The sequence below is a fragment of the Amblyomma maculatum genome, chromosome 1 (genome assembly GCF_055883805.1).
Source record: "Amblyomma maculatum isolate TAMU_Amacu chromosome 1, ASM5588380v1, whole genome shotgun sequence".
Lineage (NCBI taxonomy): Eukaryota > Metazoa > Arthropoda > Arachnida > Ixodida > Ixodidae > Amblyomma > Amblyomma maculatum.
Window position 1 is genome coordinate 190,405,700 of NC_139344.1, and position 17,477 is coordinate 190,423,176.

At 44.7% G+C, this 17,477-nt stretch overlaps 1 protein-coding gene across 3 annotated transcripts in view; it reads left to right on the forward strand.

The window, feature by feature from the left end:
• The window catches only part of LOC146205216 (alanine aminotransferase 2), a 55,012-nt gene extending 38,222 nt beyond the window's left edge, over positions 1–16,790 (forward strand). For all 3 annotated transcript variants that reach the window (XM_084589923.1, XM_084589921.1, XM_084589922.1), the window contains exons 9-13: positions 340–448; positions 13,630–13,695; positions 13,801–13,956; positions 14,040–14,152; positions 14,245–16,790. In XM_084589923.1, coding sequence (XP_084446049.1) covers positions 340–448; positions 13,630–13,695; positions 13,801–13,956; positions 14,040–14,152; positions 14,245–14,335 — 535 coding nt within the window. In that variant the 3' untranslated portion in view covers positions 14,336–16,790. The remainder of the gene's footprint in view (positions 1–339; positions 449–13,629; positions 13,696–13,800; positions 13,957–14,039; positions 14,153–14,244) is intronic.
• Positions 16,791–17,477: the final 687 nt, after the last annotated feature.

The window sequence follows — 17,477 nt, forward strand, 5'->3', positions numbered from 1 at the left end:
ATACAAAGGTCTTTATGTGGAAAAAAAGTTGCGCATGTGCAGTGTGTGGAGAAGCTATCATTAGAGTGTGTAATCTGTTACTGTACATGACCTCACATCTTGTAAGGAAGGAAAGAAAGCTGAAATGGGACTCTATGTATGCATTCACGTTCATTTTCGTAATTTCTAATGATAATTTGTTCTGCATTGCACCTAATCAACATAAGTACAAAAAAAAATGCACCTTTATTCCTTCAGTTATTTTTGCATGTCACTGCAAGTTCTTAAAAAAAAAGGGGGGGGGGGGGGGGGAGTAGTTTATCTCTGATCTAATACATCTGCACATTCCCGTGCTTGCAGGTGTGGATTGCGTGGTGGCTACGTAGAAATCATCAATCTAGACCCAGCTGTGAAGAGTGTCCTGTTGAAGTCAGTCTCTGCCAAACTTTGTTCATCTGTTTTGGGACAAGTGAGTTGAGTGCATAGAACTGCAGCTTGAATGGCAGCGCACTGCCTGTCGTTTCTGGCTACGATAGGATTGCTGTAGTGCAGCTCTTTTCAACTGGTCTTGTTACATGCCTCTTACTTACTGTAAAAATCCGCGTATAATATGGAGCCGCATATAATACAAGGTGTAATTTCGGGACAGCGAAAATGGGAAAAAAGTTTTTATTCGCGCATAATGCGAGCAAAGAAAGATCAAGAAAAGTATTTATCTGCATTATGCCTTGCAGTTGCTTCGCAAGGCTTATGCGCTTTCTCATCCAACACCATCCAGTGCCAGGCATCGCGAATAATGCCCATGCCTTCATATGCTGGTGCTTTCCTTCTGGCGCTGACACGTTTGACCGGGGGATTTCATGCATCGTGAGAAGAGCAGCTCACATTTAGTCCCGGCAATTATGGAAGCTACATGGTCCTCTGGTTGTTCTAAATCTAGTAGGCTGCTTCCAGCTCGGACACGGGACGGCAGCGCTGAAGCTGCTGGTTAGCATGCTCTGTGCTCGGGCGTTTTCGCATCTAGCGCCACATGCAGGTGCGCAGCCTGTGCGCACTATGTTTTCAGATTCAGTGTTTTCATGATAGTCGTCATCATGTGTGCCGAGAGTCGCTTGCTAGGGATATCTTTCCATAGAAACTCATCTTGGGTACCTCTAAAACGCATTTGTTATCGGTCATTTCTCGAAAACATGACCCTGGGAATGCTACTTAAGCGTCCTCGATTTGGTTGTAGAACGTGGCCAGCATAGCTGGAGAGGCCTGTGCAAGACTGCAAAATGCAGAGTACTACTTTGCAATTCCTACATTGTGTGACGTGCAGTCGACCTGCTTCTGGTCGCGAGCACCGTGGTCAGGCCGTAGTTGCGAGGTATGTGGCATCAGTTTGGGGAAACCGAAACTGTCGAAACAGTGAACCGACGCCACTGCTACATAGCACTTCCTCTTGCTGGAAGCCTGATCGCCTAATGCTGAGTACGCTTAATATTATGCAGAGTGGAACTGCGAATTTAGACTGAAATTTGTTCGGATCCGCAAATAATATGAAACGAAATCTGACGAGATAAAATCGAGAAGGAAACCTCATGTTTTATGCGTTATTACGGTACATATTTTAGTAAAGTAGAGGCTAGCGCAATGGCCGCAAGGAGAGTTCAGGTTCTTGAGCTAAGCGCTTGTGTTTAAACTGTACAAAGTCTGAAGACTCAATGTGTAGCAATGCTGTACAAATGAATACTTTAGGAAGTGTGGAAAATTAATCCAGAGTATTTCAATCTGCAAGCTTTTGGCTTCTTTTATTTAACCCTTTGAGTGTTTTCGCCGTATGGGCACTGTGGTCAAATTCTGTCCCGCGGGGTTTTTGCCATACGCGTACTGCTCTGAGCGTGCACTTGAAATTTCGTGCCTTTCTGAAGCGACATGCTAACTGGGATGTACTACCATCTTCTAGAACGTACAAGAAATATTAAAATGTCAATACTGACAGCTTGCAGAGGAAAAGAAAACTGACCGTGACTGTCGTGCTATGCGCTATTTGCAGTAGCGCATCCTCGTGGTTTCAGTTTCTCCGTGAAATTGCTACAGACATGCGAAATTTGATCTTGATCTTTGTTGTGACACCAGCGAAGGCCCGTGAAGACCTTCTCGGACTTTCAAGAAGTGTTGTAAAATTGTTTACGCTGCCATCTTGCAGTAAAAAAAGAAAAAGAACTGTGACTTGCAGTGCTATGCATGGTTTGCAGTGACTTGCCCTTTTGGTTTCATTTTCACCGTGCGATCGCAACGGAAACGCGAAAGTTGAACTCTATTTTTGATGGAACGCTAGCAGAGGCCCTTGAAGGCTGAATTTTATCTTTTTTTAGTGCTCTCTGGGCTTATCAAAACTCATGGGGTGCCATTGCTATGTTGTAATTATTCACAGTTCCAAGTAACTTCCTTATGGATAACATAATTGTGTTTGGAATGCAGCAGTCGCAGTGCTTGACTGTGCCATGTGTGCAAGAGTTTTAGCGCAAGACTTGTGCACCACAGTCCAGCGATGGCAATGAAATGCCTCGACGCCTTTCATCTTTTGCTGACATTTTACTCAGCAGTGTTGTAATTTTCAGAGCTGTTTCATTCCATTCTTGTCAATTGTATCCATCTCGTGTTGCATACAAGAGAGAGGGGTGCTGCGCTTCCTTCCCCTCCTACCAAAAAAATCAAGCTCAAACCCCTAGCATGCACCATCTGGCACTGCTCTCAGTACAAGGATTCACCTCTGGTGCCTGCCAGAAAAAGTCCTGGTTACATTCCTGTTGCATGTATGAGAGAAACATAAAGTTGACAAGAGCTAGTGTTAGTGCTTGTTAAGTCATAGTATTTGAATGTTCCCAGATGACTGGAGCATAATTAGGCCTCCCTTAAAATTTTTCCCACCTGCAATATAGTTACATAACCTTATACAACATAGGAATGCAATTCATGTATTACCAACCACTATTGCCACCCATGTATGAGAACTGTTTTTGCGGTAATTAATCACAGAAGCTGCTCAGTCGTATGTGCAGCTATAGCCTCCTATGTTTACCATGCCCGGTTACTCGCTCCGGAGCAGCCATTCAAGATTATTATCTAAAACTCTTAGTTGCTAGTGCCACTTCGTGAGGCGTGCTAAAAACTGAGCGTTTGCCGCAATGAAGCAATTTTTCGCAATGAGGCGCTCACATCGCAAGATTCCTGTTTCATGTGCTGTGCTCCTACCTATGTGGTGATCTGCGCCATTTTAGCCCCTGCCGGGGTGGCGCAGTGGTTACGGCGCTCGACTACTGTTCCCAAGGACGCGGGATCGAATCCCGGCTTCGGCCGCCAGTTTTTGATGGAGGCGAAAAGCAAGGCGTCCGTGTGCTGTGCGATGTCAGTGCACGTTAAAGAACCCCAGGTGGTCGAAATAGAACCCCAGATGGTCGTAATTTCCGGAGTCCTCCACTATGGCGTCTCTCATAGCCTGAGTCGCTTTGGGACGTTAACCCCACAAACCAACCAACCAACCAACCATTCTAGCCATGCGACGCGCATGTCTGATTGTGGAGAAGCGCCTCACTCACTCATTCAGAGCGGCGAGTACCTACTTTTGTTGCTCGACACGAAGTGGCGCTCGCGACCTGGTCGCCCACCTACTTGGGCTGCCTAATGCTCAGTGGAAGAGGCAGTCCGATAGCGGAGTGAAGCAAGTTCAGTTCGCCTTTTTTACTCACAGCGTGTTTGCTAAGAGCAGCACCAGCACTGGAGGTGCAGGAGAACGATGCCTTCTTGCCAGGCATGTAGCTGCAACTATATAGAGCACTTCTTCTCAATGAGCACATAATTATGCTAATCTTGTTGTAGGCAAATGCGCAAACTATTTAAGACTGCGCGGATCAAACATCTGCAGTTGCAGTTCAAGAGAATGTGTAGGTCGGTCCTGAACATTACTATACCCCTGTCAGCTGAGTTGCTGATTATGTTCTTTGTCAGGCGAGGCAAGCTGCCATTAGTCTCCTGCGGGGCTGTCTGCATCGCTGCTCACGCAGAAGACAAGTGTCTTTGTGTTAAAAAATTGAGGAGTTTCGGCTGTGAGAAGTGGCACGACACCTCCTACTTGCTTTGAATTAGGAACAATTTGCATCACAAAAAACGTGTAGACACACGCTTAAGAAACAAACAAGACAGGATCTGTCCTGTCTTTTGTGTTTAAGCGTGTGTCTACACCTCTTTTGTGCTGTGAATGTTTTCACCATGGATTGCAGCCAACTAGCTCAAAGCACCGTGCTTTTGAATGAGGAGTGTAAAAGAGGCACATTTAGATATTGCAGTGTTTTATTGCTGACACAGTTCAGTTCAGTCGTGTCCGACTCTTCGTGACCCTGTGGACCATGTTACGCCACACTTTCTGGTCTCTCACTACCTTCCTAACATCACAAAACTTCATCTGCAGTGCCTCGAGGATGCCATCTAACCATCGCGTTCGCTGCCTACTCCTTCTCCGGCGACCCTCAACCTTTCCCAACATCAAATCTTTCTCCAGCGACTCCTCTCTTCTCATCATATGACCAAAGTAGCTGAGCTTTAACTTAAGAATTTGACCCTCCAATGAGCAGTCAGGGTTTATGGTCGACAATATCGACTGATTTGATCTTCTGGCAGTCCAAGGAACTCTCAAGAGTCTACGCCAGCACCACAATTCAAACGCGTCAATTCTTCGGCGGTCAGCCTTTTTCACAGTCCAACTCTCGCATCCATACATCACAACTGGAAAGACCATAGCACGAGTTATACGGATCTTGGTTGGCAGACTAATGTCTCTGCTCTTTACTAGGCGGTCAAGGCTCTCTTTCCCAAAAGCAGGCGTCTAATTTCATGGCTGCAGTCTCCTTCCGAGGTAATCTTGGAGCCCAAGAACAGAAAATCTGTCGCAGCTTCCACTTCTTGTCCATTGATGCTCCAGGACTTGATAGGGCAAGACGCCATGATCTTTGTCTTTTTAATGTTCAGTTTATGCCCAAACTTCTCACTCTCTTCTTGTACGCGCATCAGAAGTCTCTTGAGTTCCACTTCACTTTCTGCCATTAAAGTGGTATCATCCGCATATCTAAGGTTGTTGATACGTTTTCCAGCAATCTTCACTCCAGCTGAAGACTCGTCCAGACCGGCCTTCCTGATGATGCACTCTGCATATAGGTTAAATAGGCAGGGCGACAGTATGCAGCCTTGCCTCACTCCTTTCTCAATCGGAAACCAATCAGTAAGACCATGCCTAGTTCTGACTGTGGCCTCTTGTCCTTCATACAGGTTCCTGAGGAGACAGATGAGGTGAATTGGAACTCCCATCTCTTGGAGAGCTTGCCACAATCTGCTGTGATCTACGCAGTCAAACGCTTTCGCATAATCAATAAAGCAGAAGTCGATGGGTTTCTGGAACTCTCTTGCTTTTTCCATGATCCAGCGAAGGTTGGCAATTTGGTCTCTAGTTCCTCTGCCCTTGCGAAACCCAGCTTGCACGTCCGGAAGCTCCCGATCCACATACTGCTGCAGCCTACCTTGGAGGATTTTCAACATCACCTTGCTAGCATGCGAAATAAGCACGATCGTGTGGTAGTTGGAACAATCTTTGGCACTGCCTTTCTTTGGAATGGGGATGTAAACTGACCTCCTCCAATCCTGTGGCCGCTGCAGGGTTGTCCAAATCTTCTGACATAATGTATGCAGAATGTTAACAGCGTCATGGTTGAGGTTTTGAAGCAACTCAGCTGGAATGCCATCAATTCCGCTAGCTTTGTTCTTAGCAAGGCTGGCTAAGGCCCATTCAACTTCACTCTTCAGGATGCCCGGCTCGAGATCGGTAATCACAACCGTCTCATGTTGGGTTTGCACATTCGGGTCCTTCTTGTACAGTTCTTCTGTGTATTCCTGCCACCTCTTCTTTATCTCTGAGGCTTCAGTGAGGTCCTTGCCTCGTTTGTCCTTTATCACGCCCAGCTTAGCACAGAAGCTTCCTTTGATATCTTTGTCTTATACAGAGCTCTTGTGTTCCTTAATTGGCTGTTGTCCTCAACTGCTTGGCACTGTATGTTCAGGAAGGCATTCTTATCTCTCCTTGCTTTTTTCTGAAAATCCGCATTGAGAACCTTGCATCTTTCTCTTTCCCCCATAACTTTTGCCATCCTCCTTTCCTCAACTTGCAAAGCCTCTTCAGATAACCAGCTTGCTTTCTTGAATTTCTTTTGCTTTGGAACTACCTTAGTAGCAACTTCTTGTATTATATCACGAACATCAGTCCACGTCTCTTCGGGCTCTCTGTCTTCTAGATCTAATTCTTGAAATCGATTCCTCACTTCCACAGCATATTCTAATGGAATTTGATCCAGATCATACCTGAAAGGCCTTCTAGTTTTCTGCGTTTTCCTCAATCGAAGCTTAATTTTGGCAACAAGAAGCTGATAATCGGTGCCACAATCGGCCCCAGGCCTTGTTTTTACTGCTTGTATAGCGCTTCTCCATCTCTGCCGGCAAAGAGTATAATCGATCTGATTCCTATACAGACCGTCCGGTGAAGTCCATGTGTACAGGCCCCTTTTGTGCTGTTGAAAATGAGTATTCGCTATGGTCAGGTTGTTTTCTTGACAAAACTCTACTAGCCTCTGCCCAGCTTCATTTGGCTCTCCAAGACCGAACTTGCCTATAACTCCGGATATTTCTTCACTCCCGACCTTAGCATTCCAGTCTCCTATGAAAAAAACGACGTCTGATGATGGGGCGCGGTCTAAAAGGCATTGTAGGCCCGCATAAAATCTCTCAATGTCAGCTTCTTAGCAGTAGTGGTCGGTGCATAGACTTGGATAACTGTTATGTTGAAAGGGTGACCTTGGATTCGAAGTGAAATCATTCGGTCGTTTTTGGGGTTGTACCCTAGCACTGCTTTGCCCATTCTCCTGTTTACTATGAGAGCGACCCCATTCCTTCTCTTGTATTCGTGCCCACAATAAAAGACATAATTGTCGCCGGAGTTAAATTCTCCCATTCCGGTCCACTTGAGCTCGCTGATACCCAAGATATCAATGTTCAATCTGTCCATTTCTCGCTTGACGACATTCAGTTTACCTTGCGTCATAGATCTTACATTCCATGTTGCTATGTGATATATCTCCTTGCAACATCGGACTTTCCGGTCGCTTCCAGACATATCCACAACTGAGCGTTCTTTTGGCTTTAGCCCAGCCGCTTCATTCGTCCTGGAGCTACTAGGAATCGCCCTTTGTTCATCCCCAGTAACATGTGGGACGCCTTCCAACCTGGGGGGCTGATCTTCCGGCGCCATATCATTAATGGTATTGTGACTGGCCATAGGGTTTTTTTGGCAGGAAATACTGGAGTGGGTTGCCATTACCTTCTATAGTGAACCACATTTTGTCAGAACTCTCTGCCGTCACCTGTCTATCTTGGGTGGCCCTTCACAGCAGAGCTCACGACTTCATCGAGTTTCGCAAGCCCCTCCCCCACGACAAGGCAGTGATCCATGAAGGGGATTGCTGACACAGGTCATAAAATTTCAGCGAACGTGCCGTTTCTTCGTAAGAATGCCAGCAGAATCAGCAGAAAATATACTTCCCTAGACAACTTGCTGCCACTAGCAGCATACATTAGCAGCGCACATTTTCTCGTCTCAGCCACTGGTTTGTTTATAGTAAAACTGTGCACAGGGCTTGCACATCGTGGTAACTATTCTCTGGTAGCAAGGTTGACTATGGTATTTACCTGTTGTGGCCACGAGTCATTTTAACGTATTGTCTGCACTGCGATTGAACAACTAAATGTCACCAACGCTGGACTGCCGCCAAAAAAGTGGCGGTGGGGCTACCTGTTGTTTGCAAAAAAAAGAAAAAAGAGAGAGAGAAGTACAAAGAGCAGATGACCCCCGCAGGTAACAGATTGCTGATCCACTTTTGTGGCAACCCGAAGTTTGCAGTTTTTGGTTCCTTGATCTTGGCACAGGCTATGATGTGTTTGTATGATCCGCTGCAAAACCAGCTAATTGCCATTGTTAAACTTGTAAGCTTACGCAGTGTGCAAACTCCATACGTAGCTTCATTGCAAAGGAACCAAAGGTTGAGATGGGGAAATTTTTTAAAGCCTTCACAATAAAAATGCACAGTACTGTACATCTGCCACCTGTCGAAATGTTTAGATAAAGGAGACTGGGATAAGGTGATCCACATCTTTCTGCTGCTCGAGTCATTTGTGGCTTCTCGGAGTCTCCTTTGATAGCCTGCTGATGGTTCCTCGCAAGCTTCTCATTAATGAAAGGAGGACAAGCGTGACAGCTCCACTGCATTCATGATAGCCTCGTGGGTTTCACTAATGATTGAAACGGAAGTGGTGGCAATGTGCTTGAATTGCTCGAGGCGCGTTATCCTCTCAATGGGAAAACAGACAGCAGCAGAAATATGATGGCTTAGGACGCCTGGAAACAGAATGAGGTTAAAAACTAGTGACAAAAACATGCTGTGCTAATGAAAGCAGTTTGCTAATGGTGGTGTCGTGGTATGTTAATTTGTTACTGCATGAAAAGTTTATGTATGCTGAATGGTGGATAAAATGGATGGGTTTTGCTTAAGGGGGGATGCTAGGCTAAAGGGTCAACTTTTGAACGGCTGTACCAATTTTCATAAAATTTTCTGGAGTGGCTTACCTTCCTCTTATTAGAATATGTTCTAAATTTCATTGCCCTAGCACAAATAGGTAATAACTTGTAGCTGCTATACTGAACAAAGAAGTGTGTCAGCTTAGGAAAACTATCATTTCAAAAACAATGAAGATATACTAATTTTTTGTGATTGAATACCTTCTAGATAGTTCATCGTGCAGGATAAGGAGAATTCCGGGCTTTTTACGGCATTTTTGTAAAAATTTCTGCGTTTGGAGAACAAACTTCATTTTTTTTTGCTGTCATTGTATGTCAGATATCTCAATTTTTTTTAACTTGGAGAGTAATTAGTGATCTAAAAAGTGCCTTATCTTGTTCCCGACAAAAATATAGTCCAGAAACCACCTTGAAAGCTGCTTATAGCGAAAGAGTTTGAAAATGATAGTTTTCCTAAGGTTGTGTTTTCGTAAAAAGTGCGAACTTAGAAAAATGAGTTCAAACATTTCGGAACATGCTGTTTAATTTTCGGACCAAAAATAATTAATCAAAGTGCCCTGCTGCATACATAGGGCCCTCCTCTTCAACTCGGCGCTGCTCTGTGGCGATTGCTTCGAGTCGCCTTCTCTTTTTTTCAGCTTTACAGCTGTCCAGCGCCCTTGTCTGCGCTCGTGAAATGCTCTCCATTGTTGCCTGCTGGGCGTACCTCTTTGTCTGGGTTCCATATTCTATTTCGAGCTTGTCGAGCACTCTCCTGATGCCGCGTGCACCTTCATTAAATTCCAACACAGCCAAGGCCGCTGCAGTTTCCACTGTCTTCAAAGAAGCAAATTCGGTCTTCGGGCACCTCTTCCATACTAGCGCATTGAATGACTCGTTTGCATTCTGCGTTTGCATTCTTGCACATCGTGCAAGAAGCTCCGGCTTACTAAGCCTGTTGTAGAGAGGCACAAGCTCTTTGGCGATGTCTCTGCTGAAAGCTGGACGGTGGGGTCTTGGCACTGATGGCTTCCCGGCTTCTACTAACGCTTTGTCACGATTGTAGTGACACCAGGAGTCCTCCCCATGAGGGCAAGCGTCATGTCGCGGGACTTCGTCAGTTGAGTAGGAGTGGAAGAGTGTCGCTAGTACTCCTCGCTGCATTTTTTTCACATCTGGAGCATTGTCTTTTAGGGCAGAGGCATAGTAAGCAGTTAGTTTTTTTTACAGTATTTTGCGTCAGCTTCCCCTTGCCTCCTAGACCTTTCTTCGTCTTTTTTATTTTTTCAATTCCAGCATAAACACGTTTAGCGACGTGGTTTATACAATCCTCTTTTACGATATCTTTGTCATACAGCTCTAGACTGGAGACATGCAGGAACGATTTGCTGTCCCCATCGCAGAGCACTGTTGTGTACTGCAAGTTGTGAATCTCCTTAGAGCGACTGAATATGATGCCTGCGGCTTGAACTTCCATCGCGTTAGACGATCCAGTGAAATTCTTCTGGCAGACCTCATTGTGTGCTTTTCTCCAATCGGAATGTTCATCCTCACCTGCACTGGGACCATAGTTGCAGCCATGGCAATAGTTGGACTGCACAGAAAAATCCAGCACCAACCCCGTTTCTAGCTCAATTACAACACCGAGCCCAAAATGCGAGGTGTGGCCGCGTTTGTGCCAAGTGCCGTCGTAACTCACGCACACATCCAGAAGTTCGTTGCTGCTAGCAACGGAGTTGTTCGCTCTCACAGCGATCCCGGCTTCACGCATCACATCACAGGCAGCTTTCATCGCAGCTCGGTGCACTTTATCCGCAACTGCCTGGTACGTCTTGTGGTGCATGGGCACAGGCGCATCCATGCCCGCAAAAAAGCTTGCCATAGATTTGTAGTTGATGCCGCAGTTACGGCTAGCAACTACAAGGCGAAGCGAGAGCTCAGGCTGCCGGCTAGAGTTCACAAGAGGGCTGTGTGCAGTTTTTTTCACATCACCACACCGACTACACATCACAACAAACTGTAGATTAGCACCCACACCGGTTTCTTCCAAGCCTATAGACTGTCCGTGACAATGCGGGCACAGAAGCGATGATACCAAAGCCTTGATGGCTGTAACTTTCACGAAACGATACCCGCTCAGCTCCAGAGTTTCCTCGATCGCGTTGTCGTAATCATGTCCCTGGCAAAGCAGCGCAATCTTCCGTTCAAAAGTTGTCAGTTGGCACTCAGTACCTTCAGCAGAACCAGTTGTCGTTTCCGCAGATGACGAACTATCATCGGAGATCAAAGTGCTCACATCGGGCGCCGGCAGCATGAATGGACCCGGCAAACACAAAGGGGGACACTCACTTGTCCGCGGTCGACCAGCGCTGCTTCGGCCTCTCACTGTTGTGGAGCGTTTTCGCTTCCCAAAGCTTCTCCGCGTCGAAGACTTTGTTGCAGGCATGTTCCTATTCCACCATCAACCACTCACTGATCGCAACAAACTTGCAGAAGCGCAAGAAAGATAACAAGCAGCATCGAACTTACTAAAGCAGTCTGGTTAGCCAGGCTACTTTTGGCGCAAAAACAGCGTTCGAAGGTCACTTGTCTTGTTTCGGCCAATCCAAACTTCAGTTTCGGTTTTCCAGCCAATCCGCATTTGCCCGGCCCAAAATAAGGCTTTCCATTTTTGTTTTTTTTTAATTGTGCGCTGTACTCTCGATAGCGGGTCATCTTTGGCTAGAAAGTGCGAAAAACAAACTTTCTAATGTGGCGTTCCACTCCGCGTTCAGTTTCTTGCCCGCTTTGCGGCCGCGCGTTGAAAGCAGCGTTCATAGGCGCTTTCGGCAGCGAACGCGCTCCACCACCTCACGAAAAAAATTCATTTTATTATTTTCTACGGCGCTGATGACTACCAAAATTGGTGAGAAGCTTCTTTGATAAATGCTGGATCCAAAATAGCAAAAAATAAAAAACAAGTTTTTTTCTTTTAAAATCGCGATTTTAGCCCTGCATCCCCCCTTAACCCTTTCGCTGTCGACTGTTTTTTACTTGACCGAGAATGTTGGGGAACGAAATTAGCGATTTGTTTTGGATTATGATCACGATACAATTAACAGCTGACAGAAAGGGCACATTTTAGAATCCTCAGAATCGGACAGTGGTGTAGCCATGGGGTGGGAGTTTGCTGTCAGAACCTCCTCCCCTCGAAATTTTCTTAACGCTGCACTTTCATGCTTTCCCCCATTTTTTTTTTTCAACCAGTTGCATGTAACGCCCCCTAAAGCATATTTCTGGCTATGCCACTGGAATCCGAGGTCTGCTTGTAATGGGAATCGGAAGAGCCACCGCTCCTGTACGTAGTCGAAAGTACTGCACAGTCAGTCAACCATCCTAAAGCATTTGCATGCACGGAGGGAGCACTTTAAGTGGTCCACAGAACACATAGAAATGTCAAGTTATGAAAAAGAAAATGCCAGAGAGATGGAGAGAGAATACAACCGCTTTGTTTGCTGCTGATAAGGGCGAATGAGCGAGGGCAGCAAACCAGGCATGTTTCTAGAGGCAACGGCGCACGCACCTGAACATGATGCGACGTAGCAGATACGGCAACAGAATTAAAGAACCTGCAAAGCTGTGGCAGATAGCAGCACAACCTTTGTACTCGAAATGTGCATGGCGTGACCCCGCCCCACTCCCCCCTGCAGAAAAGGGTGGGCTCAGTCACTCCACACTCAATATATACCCTATTTCACCACTTCCTTGCAGCACTGTGGAAGCTAGGAGCCGATCATGTGGGATCGTTAAGCGTGCTCCGTGTTGTGTCTGCTTTTGTGTCGTAAAAGAATGTAATGATCCTCTCTATGTAGAAAACCTTGAGGCAACAATCATGTTTTTGAATAGCCATTTGAGTATCGTTACGCTGTTCGTTACATCTCGATTTTTAGTTTATTGTACGCAAACAAAGCCGCGGTGGCAACTTCAGCCTATATAGTGCTGCCGTCTGGTTTTCTGAACTTTCATGACTGAACAGACTTTCTTCTTTAGGCCTGTAGGAATTTTGTATTCTGTAAGAATATAAAATAAAGCCAATTTAACGCTCACGAATGTTGATGAAGGTAAGACAAGGCCAAAAGAGCACTGGATGCGCATTTATGAGCAGCAAACAAATCAGAAAACCCAGTAACAACTGTGTGTTCACTACAAAGCGAGACGGCCGGCTGCCGTGTTAAAAATGTGATTTCAGTATATGCGAGAGTCGCGAACACCATACTTGGGAAATAGCATATGTAAATTGAGTTCATGTTGAAATCCAATTTGAAATAGCATTTTGCAAATGTGCGCTTTAAAGCGTGTCATCCCATATGCTTTGCGGCCAGTTTATGCTGGCACTACACTCCGCAGTGTCAGAACGCTGCCTCTGCACTCATCATAGCTTTGGTAGTGCTGCAAGGAACTACTACTGAGACAGAATATAGGTGCTCGAACAGCATGGAGGCGAAAATATGAGCTTCTAAATCGATTCTATAGATGGTGTGACAAGTCCAAGCATGCTAGCTTTGCACTCCGGAGAGAATTTTTGAACGCACAGCAGAGAATGTGCGGATACACCAGTGACATGAAGAGGGGGGCGAAACTTACCGGTACATAAGTGACAGCGAACGTTTGCTTGCTGATATTAAAAAAATAATTAATGTGAGCACATAAACTGACACAGTGGTTGTTTTTTGACTGATGTTTGGTTTCCTTTTCCATGTGTTGCTGTGCATAAATAATGTCAAGAATGTTAAAAGGAGCTTTGTCATTCTGTAATGAGTCAGTTTTAATTATCCTAAGGATAATCAATTATTATGACAAATAGAGTGAAGCTGTTTTTATGAATCTATAGTGCAGGAGGCCATGCAGTGTTTAAAAAAGTCTCTAGTAAGTGCAGACTTTGTGTTTGACATTTTATTTATTTGGGGCGGTGTTTTTTGGATTTAATGCGTGAAACATGCACTGCCTCTGCAAATAGGTCTTGTGTTTCCTTGCAGTGTGCCATGGACTGTGTCGTTAACTCTCCGAAGCCTGGTGAGCCTTCATATGAGTTGTTCATCAAGGTGAATACTTGCTTTCATGGCTGTCATTATCCTAAAGACATCCTAGACATTATTTCGTCTGCGTTGTGTGGTTTACATTAAACTTGTTCCTTCATCTTGTCATAGGAGAAGACAGCTGTCCTGGATTCCTTGAAGAAGCGGGCACAACTTGTTGCTGACACATTTAACTCATTTGAAGGATTTCGGTGCAACAAAGTGGCTGGAGCTATGTATGCATTCCCAAGGTTCACATTGCCACAAAAGGCCATTGAAGAAGCAAAGGTTATTATTCTTTTGCTGTGTATAGATTTGTCAATGCACGAAATGACTTGGCTGTTGTGTATCCGCTTTTGTTTTTTGGACAGGCTGCTGGCCAGGCACCGGACTTCTTCTATGTGATGCAGCTACTTGAAAACACTGGCGTATGTGTTGTTCCTGGCAGTGGTTTTGGACAGATGCCTGGAACCTACCATTTCAGGTGTGTGTCATCCCATCATTCTAGGTTCGCTGCTAATTGAGTGCAATGAGCTGTTAGCAGTTAATGCCTGCCACTTTTGGTATCCTTTTCAGGACCACAATTCTGCCACCGTTGGAGAAACTCCAGGTAATGCTTAAGCATTTCAAGGATTTTCATCAGAAGTTTATGAGCAAGTACAAGTGAGCACTACCAGCTCAAGCAGGTCTCGTCTCCTGTGAATCGGGACTGCCGAAAATGACCTATACCACGTGCTTTCGCTGTGACAGTGGAACTGTATCTAGATTGTCTCGTTTTGGTGTTTTGATGTTTGTTCATCAAAGGCCATCAGCAGCAGTTTCTCGTAATTTTCTTGTGCATGTGTCAAATGTGGGTATGTATTTTGCTTTATGGAGAGCTTTAAGGCTTACTGGCTATGGCTGGTTACACTGGGTATAAGGCTCTAAAGGTTGCTTGACACACTTTTGTCTTATTGTTTTTCAGTGGTCTTTTGTCCATGGACTGTTCATACATTGATTTTACTTTTGCAGCCACCATAACAGGTGTTTATAATTTGTCAACGTGCATAGGAAGCAGTTAGGTTTTGCTTGAACTTCTGCCCCTGGACCATTGCCAGCAAGTTTGTTTTGGAGGTGATGAAAGCATATAGCAGTAGTACTGCATGCTGATTATTGTGTTTTTTGATTTAGGCTATGTTATGAATTTTTGTGTTCTGGAGAAGCATTGTGCTAAATGTTGTCATGCTCTTAACCTTTTTACCAGACAGCCGGTATAATTTTAAAAGCAGTGTTATTTATAGAATTTCCCATTATTATAGCTAAGCTGGCAAGTGCTACAGAAATTGAGATAGTGATTATTGACCTAATCGCATTGGCAGTAAATATAAAAATGCTGGCTTGGGTATGTTTTTCATGCAAAGATTGGTTTCCGTACCTTGTGCCTTACTTGTATTGTCATTACTTGCAAAAGCTATTTTGTGCTAAACATGAGATCCGTGGCGTCATTTAGCTAGGCTGCTTCAAGTTATGGAAAGAAACCTTTTGAGCTTTACTGAAAGATATGTGAAACTTCATCACATTTCATGCTGTCAGTTTGTTGTCATATGGATGTGTGATGTATCATTCTGTATATGTAAAAAGAAACTACAAAGAGCAGTGTAGTGCGAGACCTGCTCATGTCAAACCTGAATACTTCAAATCAGTATTACTGTAATGGTACAAGCAGCCCTTCAAATATTGCATGCATTAGACAGATGTGTTACAGTGGCATATTTCTTTGTCAAGTAGTGCATTGCTCCATGGCTTTTTGTGAGAGGTTACTTTCTTGAGTGTTTATATTGTTACTTTCATGTTGAGTTGTTATATGCGAGGGCTAGATTAGAGGCTTTTAATGGCAATATAGAAATATGGTCATCACTTAGCTTCAGACAACTTTGTGCAGTTTTTGTGCAACCTGTGAAAAATGAAGAATCTCCAAGATGAACATGAAAATAGAAAAAAAAAGTGGGGGGGGGGACAGTGCAAGAAACGGCGCTGGTTAGATAATTGCTGCCTGCCAGTAGTAATTAATCCACAATCCGCACTATTGAGTGACTTTTGCTCAAGCAGCTGTCTGCCACAGATTGCAGGGAATACTGAAATACCAGTGCACACTCTGGACCGAGTGATAGGTGTGCACTGTGTTGTGTACTTTTGTTCATTTACACTTTACAGCGCAATGTTAAAACTAGCTTCAGCACCTTGTTATATTTTTCAAACTTATTGCAGATGTATGAAGTCTTGTATATTATTGAATTTGCTGTGAATTTGATGTATCCAGGTTTGATTGTGTTAAGCACTATTGTCATTGCCCCCGCCCCCCTTCCCCACACCTCAATATGTTTATTCTGGATGGCTCCATGCTTACTTGGACAAATACCTGGCAGGATTTTTGGTGGCATAATGTGCACTTATTCGCAATAATTACTTGAGGCCATTTGCACCAAGATGCACTTATTGTGCTGCTCAGCAAAGTTGGCTCTTGTAGCTCTGCCCATAGGTACTGCCTGATCTGGCAGACCAAAGTTTTCAAGTAGCAGCAGCTGTACCTGACTAGGTGAGTGATCTGCATCCAGATGCATCATTTTTTTCTGCCCGGTGACATACAGCCCTGGACACTTGCTTAGTAACAGGGCTGGGATGTGTGATTTTCAAGAATGATGAACACATGAAGTCATACATTCTCACTTTAAGACATTCATAATGTCCATGTATTGTTCCTGGCAGCTAAGCAAGCAATTGTGTTAATAGAGTTTTGCCTTTGCACTGTTAAGCTGCAGTGTTTCACTGCTACTGTGCATAGCACAGGGCAGGTGTTCCTTAGCGTTTTTTATAGTTCTAAAGTTTTCCTTTGCAATGCAATATTTTTGGTAACCAGCTTGTTCAGTAATATAGGCTAATTGCTGGTTCTAATTTGTTGCTGTGTATGTGCCTTTAGCTGTCAAAAAGTTGTCCTGAGGGGCTATATGTAGACAGTTCTTTGTACCATTGTAGCCTTGAGTTTAACATTTAGAAGCAATATGATCACCTCTTGTGCATGTCAGGATGGCCAAACTGGATTATTAGCCCTGCTTAGTACACAATAAAAATAAAAGGGAAACTTTGCTTCTGTTCTTTTCTGCAGCATGATGCATTGCTTACTCTTGAAAGTTTACAAAGTGCCCAAAGTTAACAAAGTGCCCCGCCGGGATGGTGCAGTGGTTATGAAGCTTGACTACTTTTCCTAAGGATGCAGGAACGAATCCCGGCCTCGGCGGCCGCTTTCGATGGAGGCGAAAAGCAAGGCGCTCGTGTGTTGTGCGATGCCGGTGCACGTTAAAGAACCCCAGGTGGTCGAAATTTCTGGAGTCCTCCACTACGGCGTCTCTCATAGCCTGTGTCGCTTTAGGACGTTAAACCCTACAAAACTAAACCAAAGTTTACCAAGTAGTAAGTTCTTCAGCCCTCTCCATACCTTACCTATTGAGCAAGTGTCATTGGTGACCTGGAGATATTGTGTGCTGTTGTAAAGGTATTGATGCATTTTCTGACTTGTCATGCAATCATTTGCATAGTTGAAGTGGCAATGGAACTGCTGCACCAATTCTGCCCAACTGTGCCAAATGTCCAATCCTGCTATGTGCTGCTACAAAATCAAGTTTACTCATTTTTGCGCCTCGCCAGCACCAAGAGGTCATTGAAAAGTCTCCGGGATATCGAAACTGAAGCCGATGCTTTTCAGTGTTGGCAGCACGCAACTTCAAAGCAGTGTAGTGAAAATGCTTTAAATTTCAATGCAGTGAACAGAATTA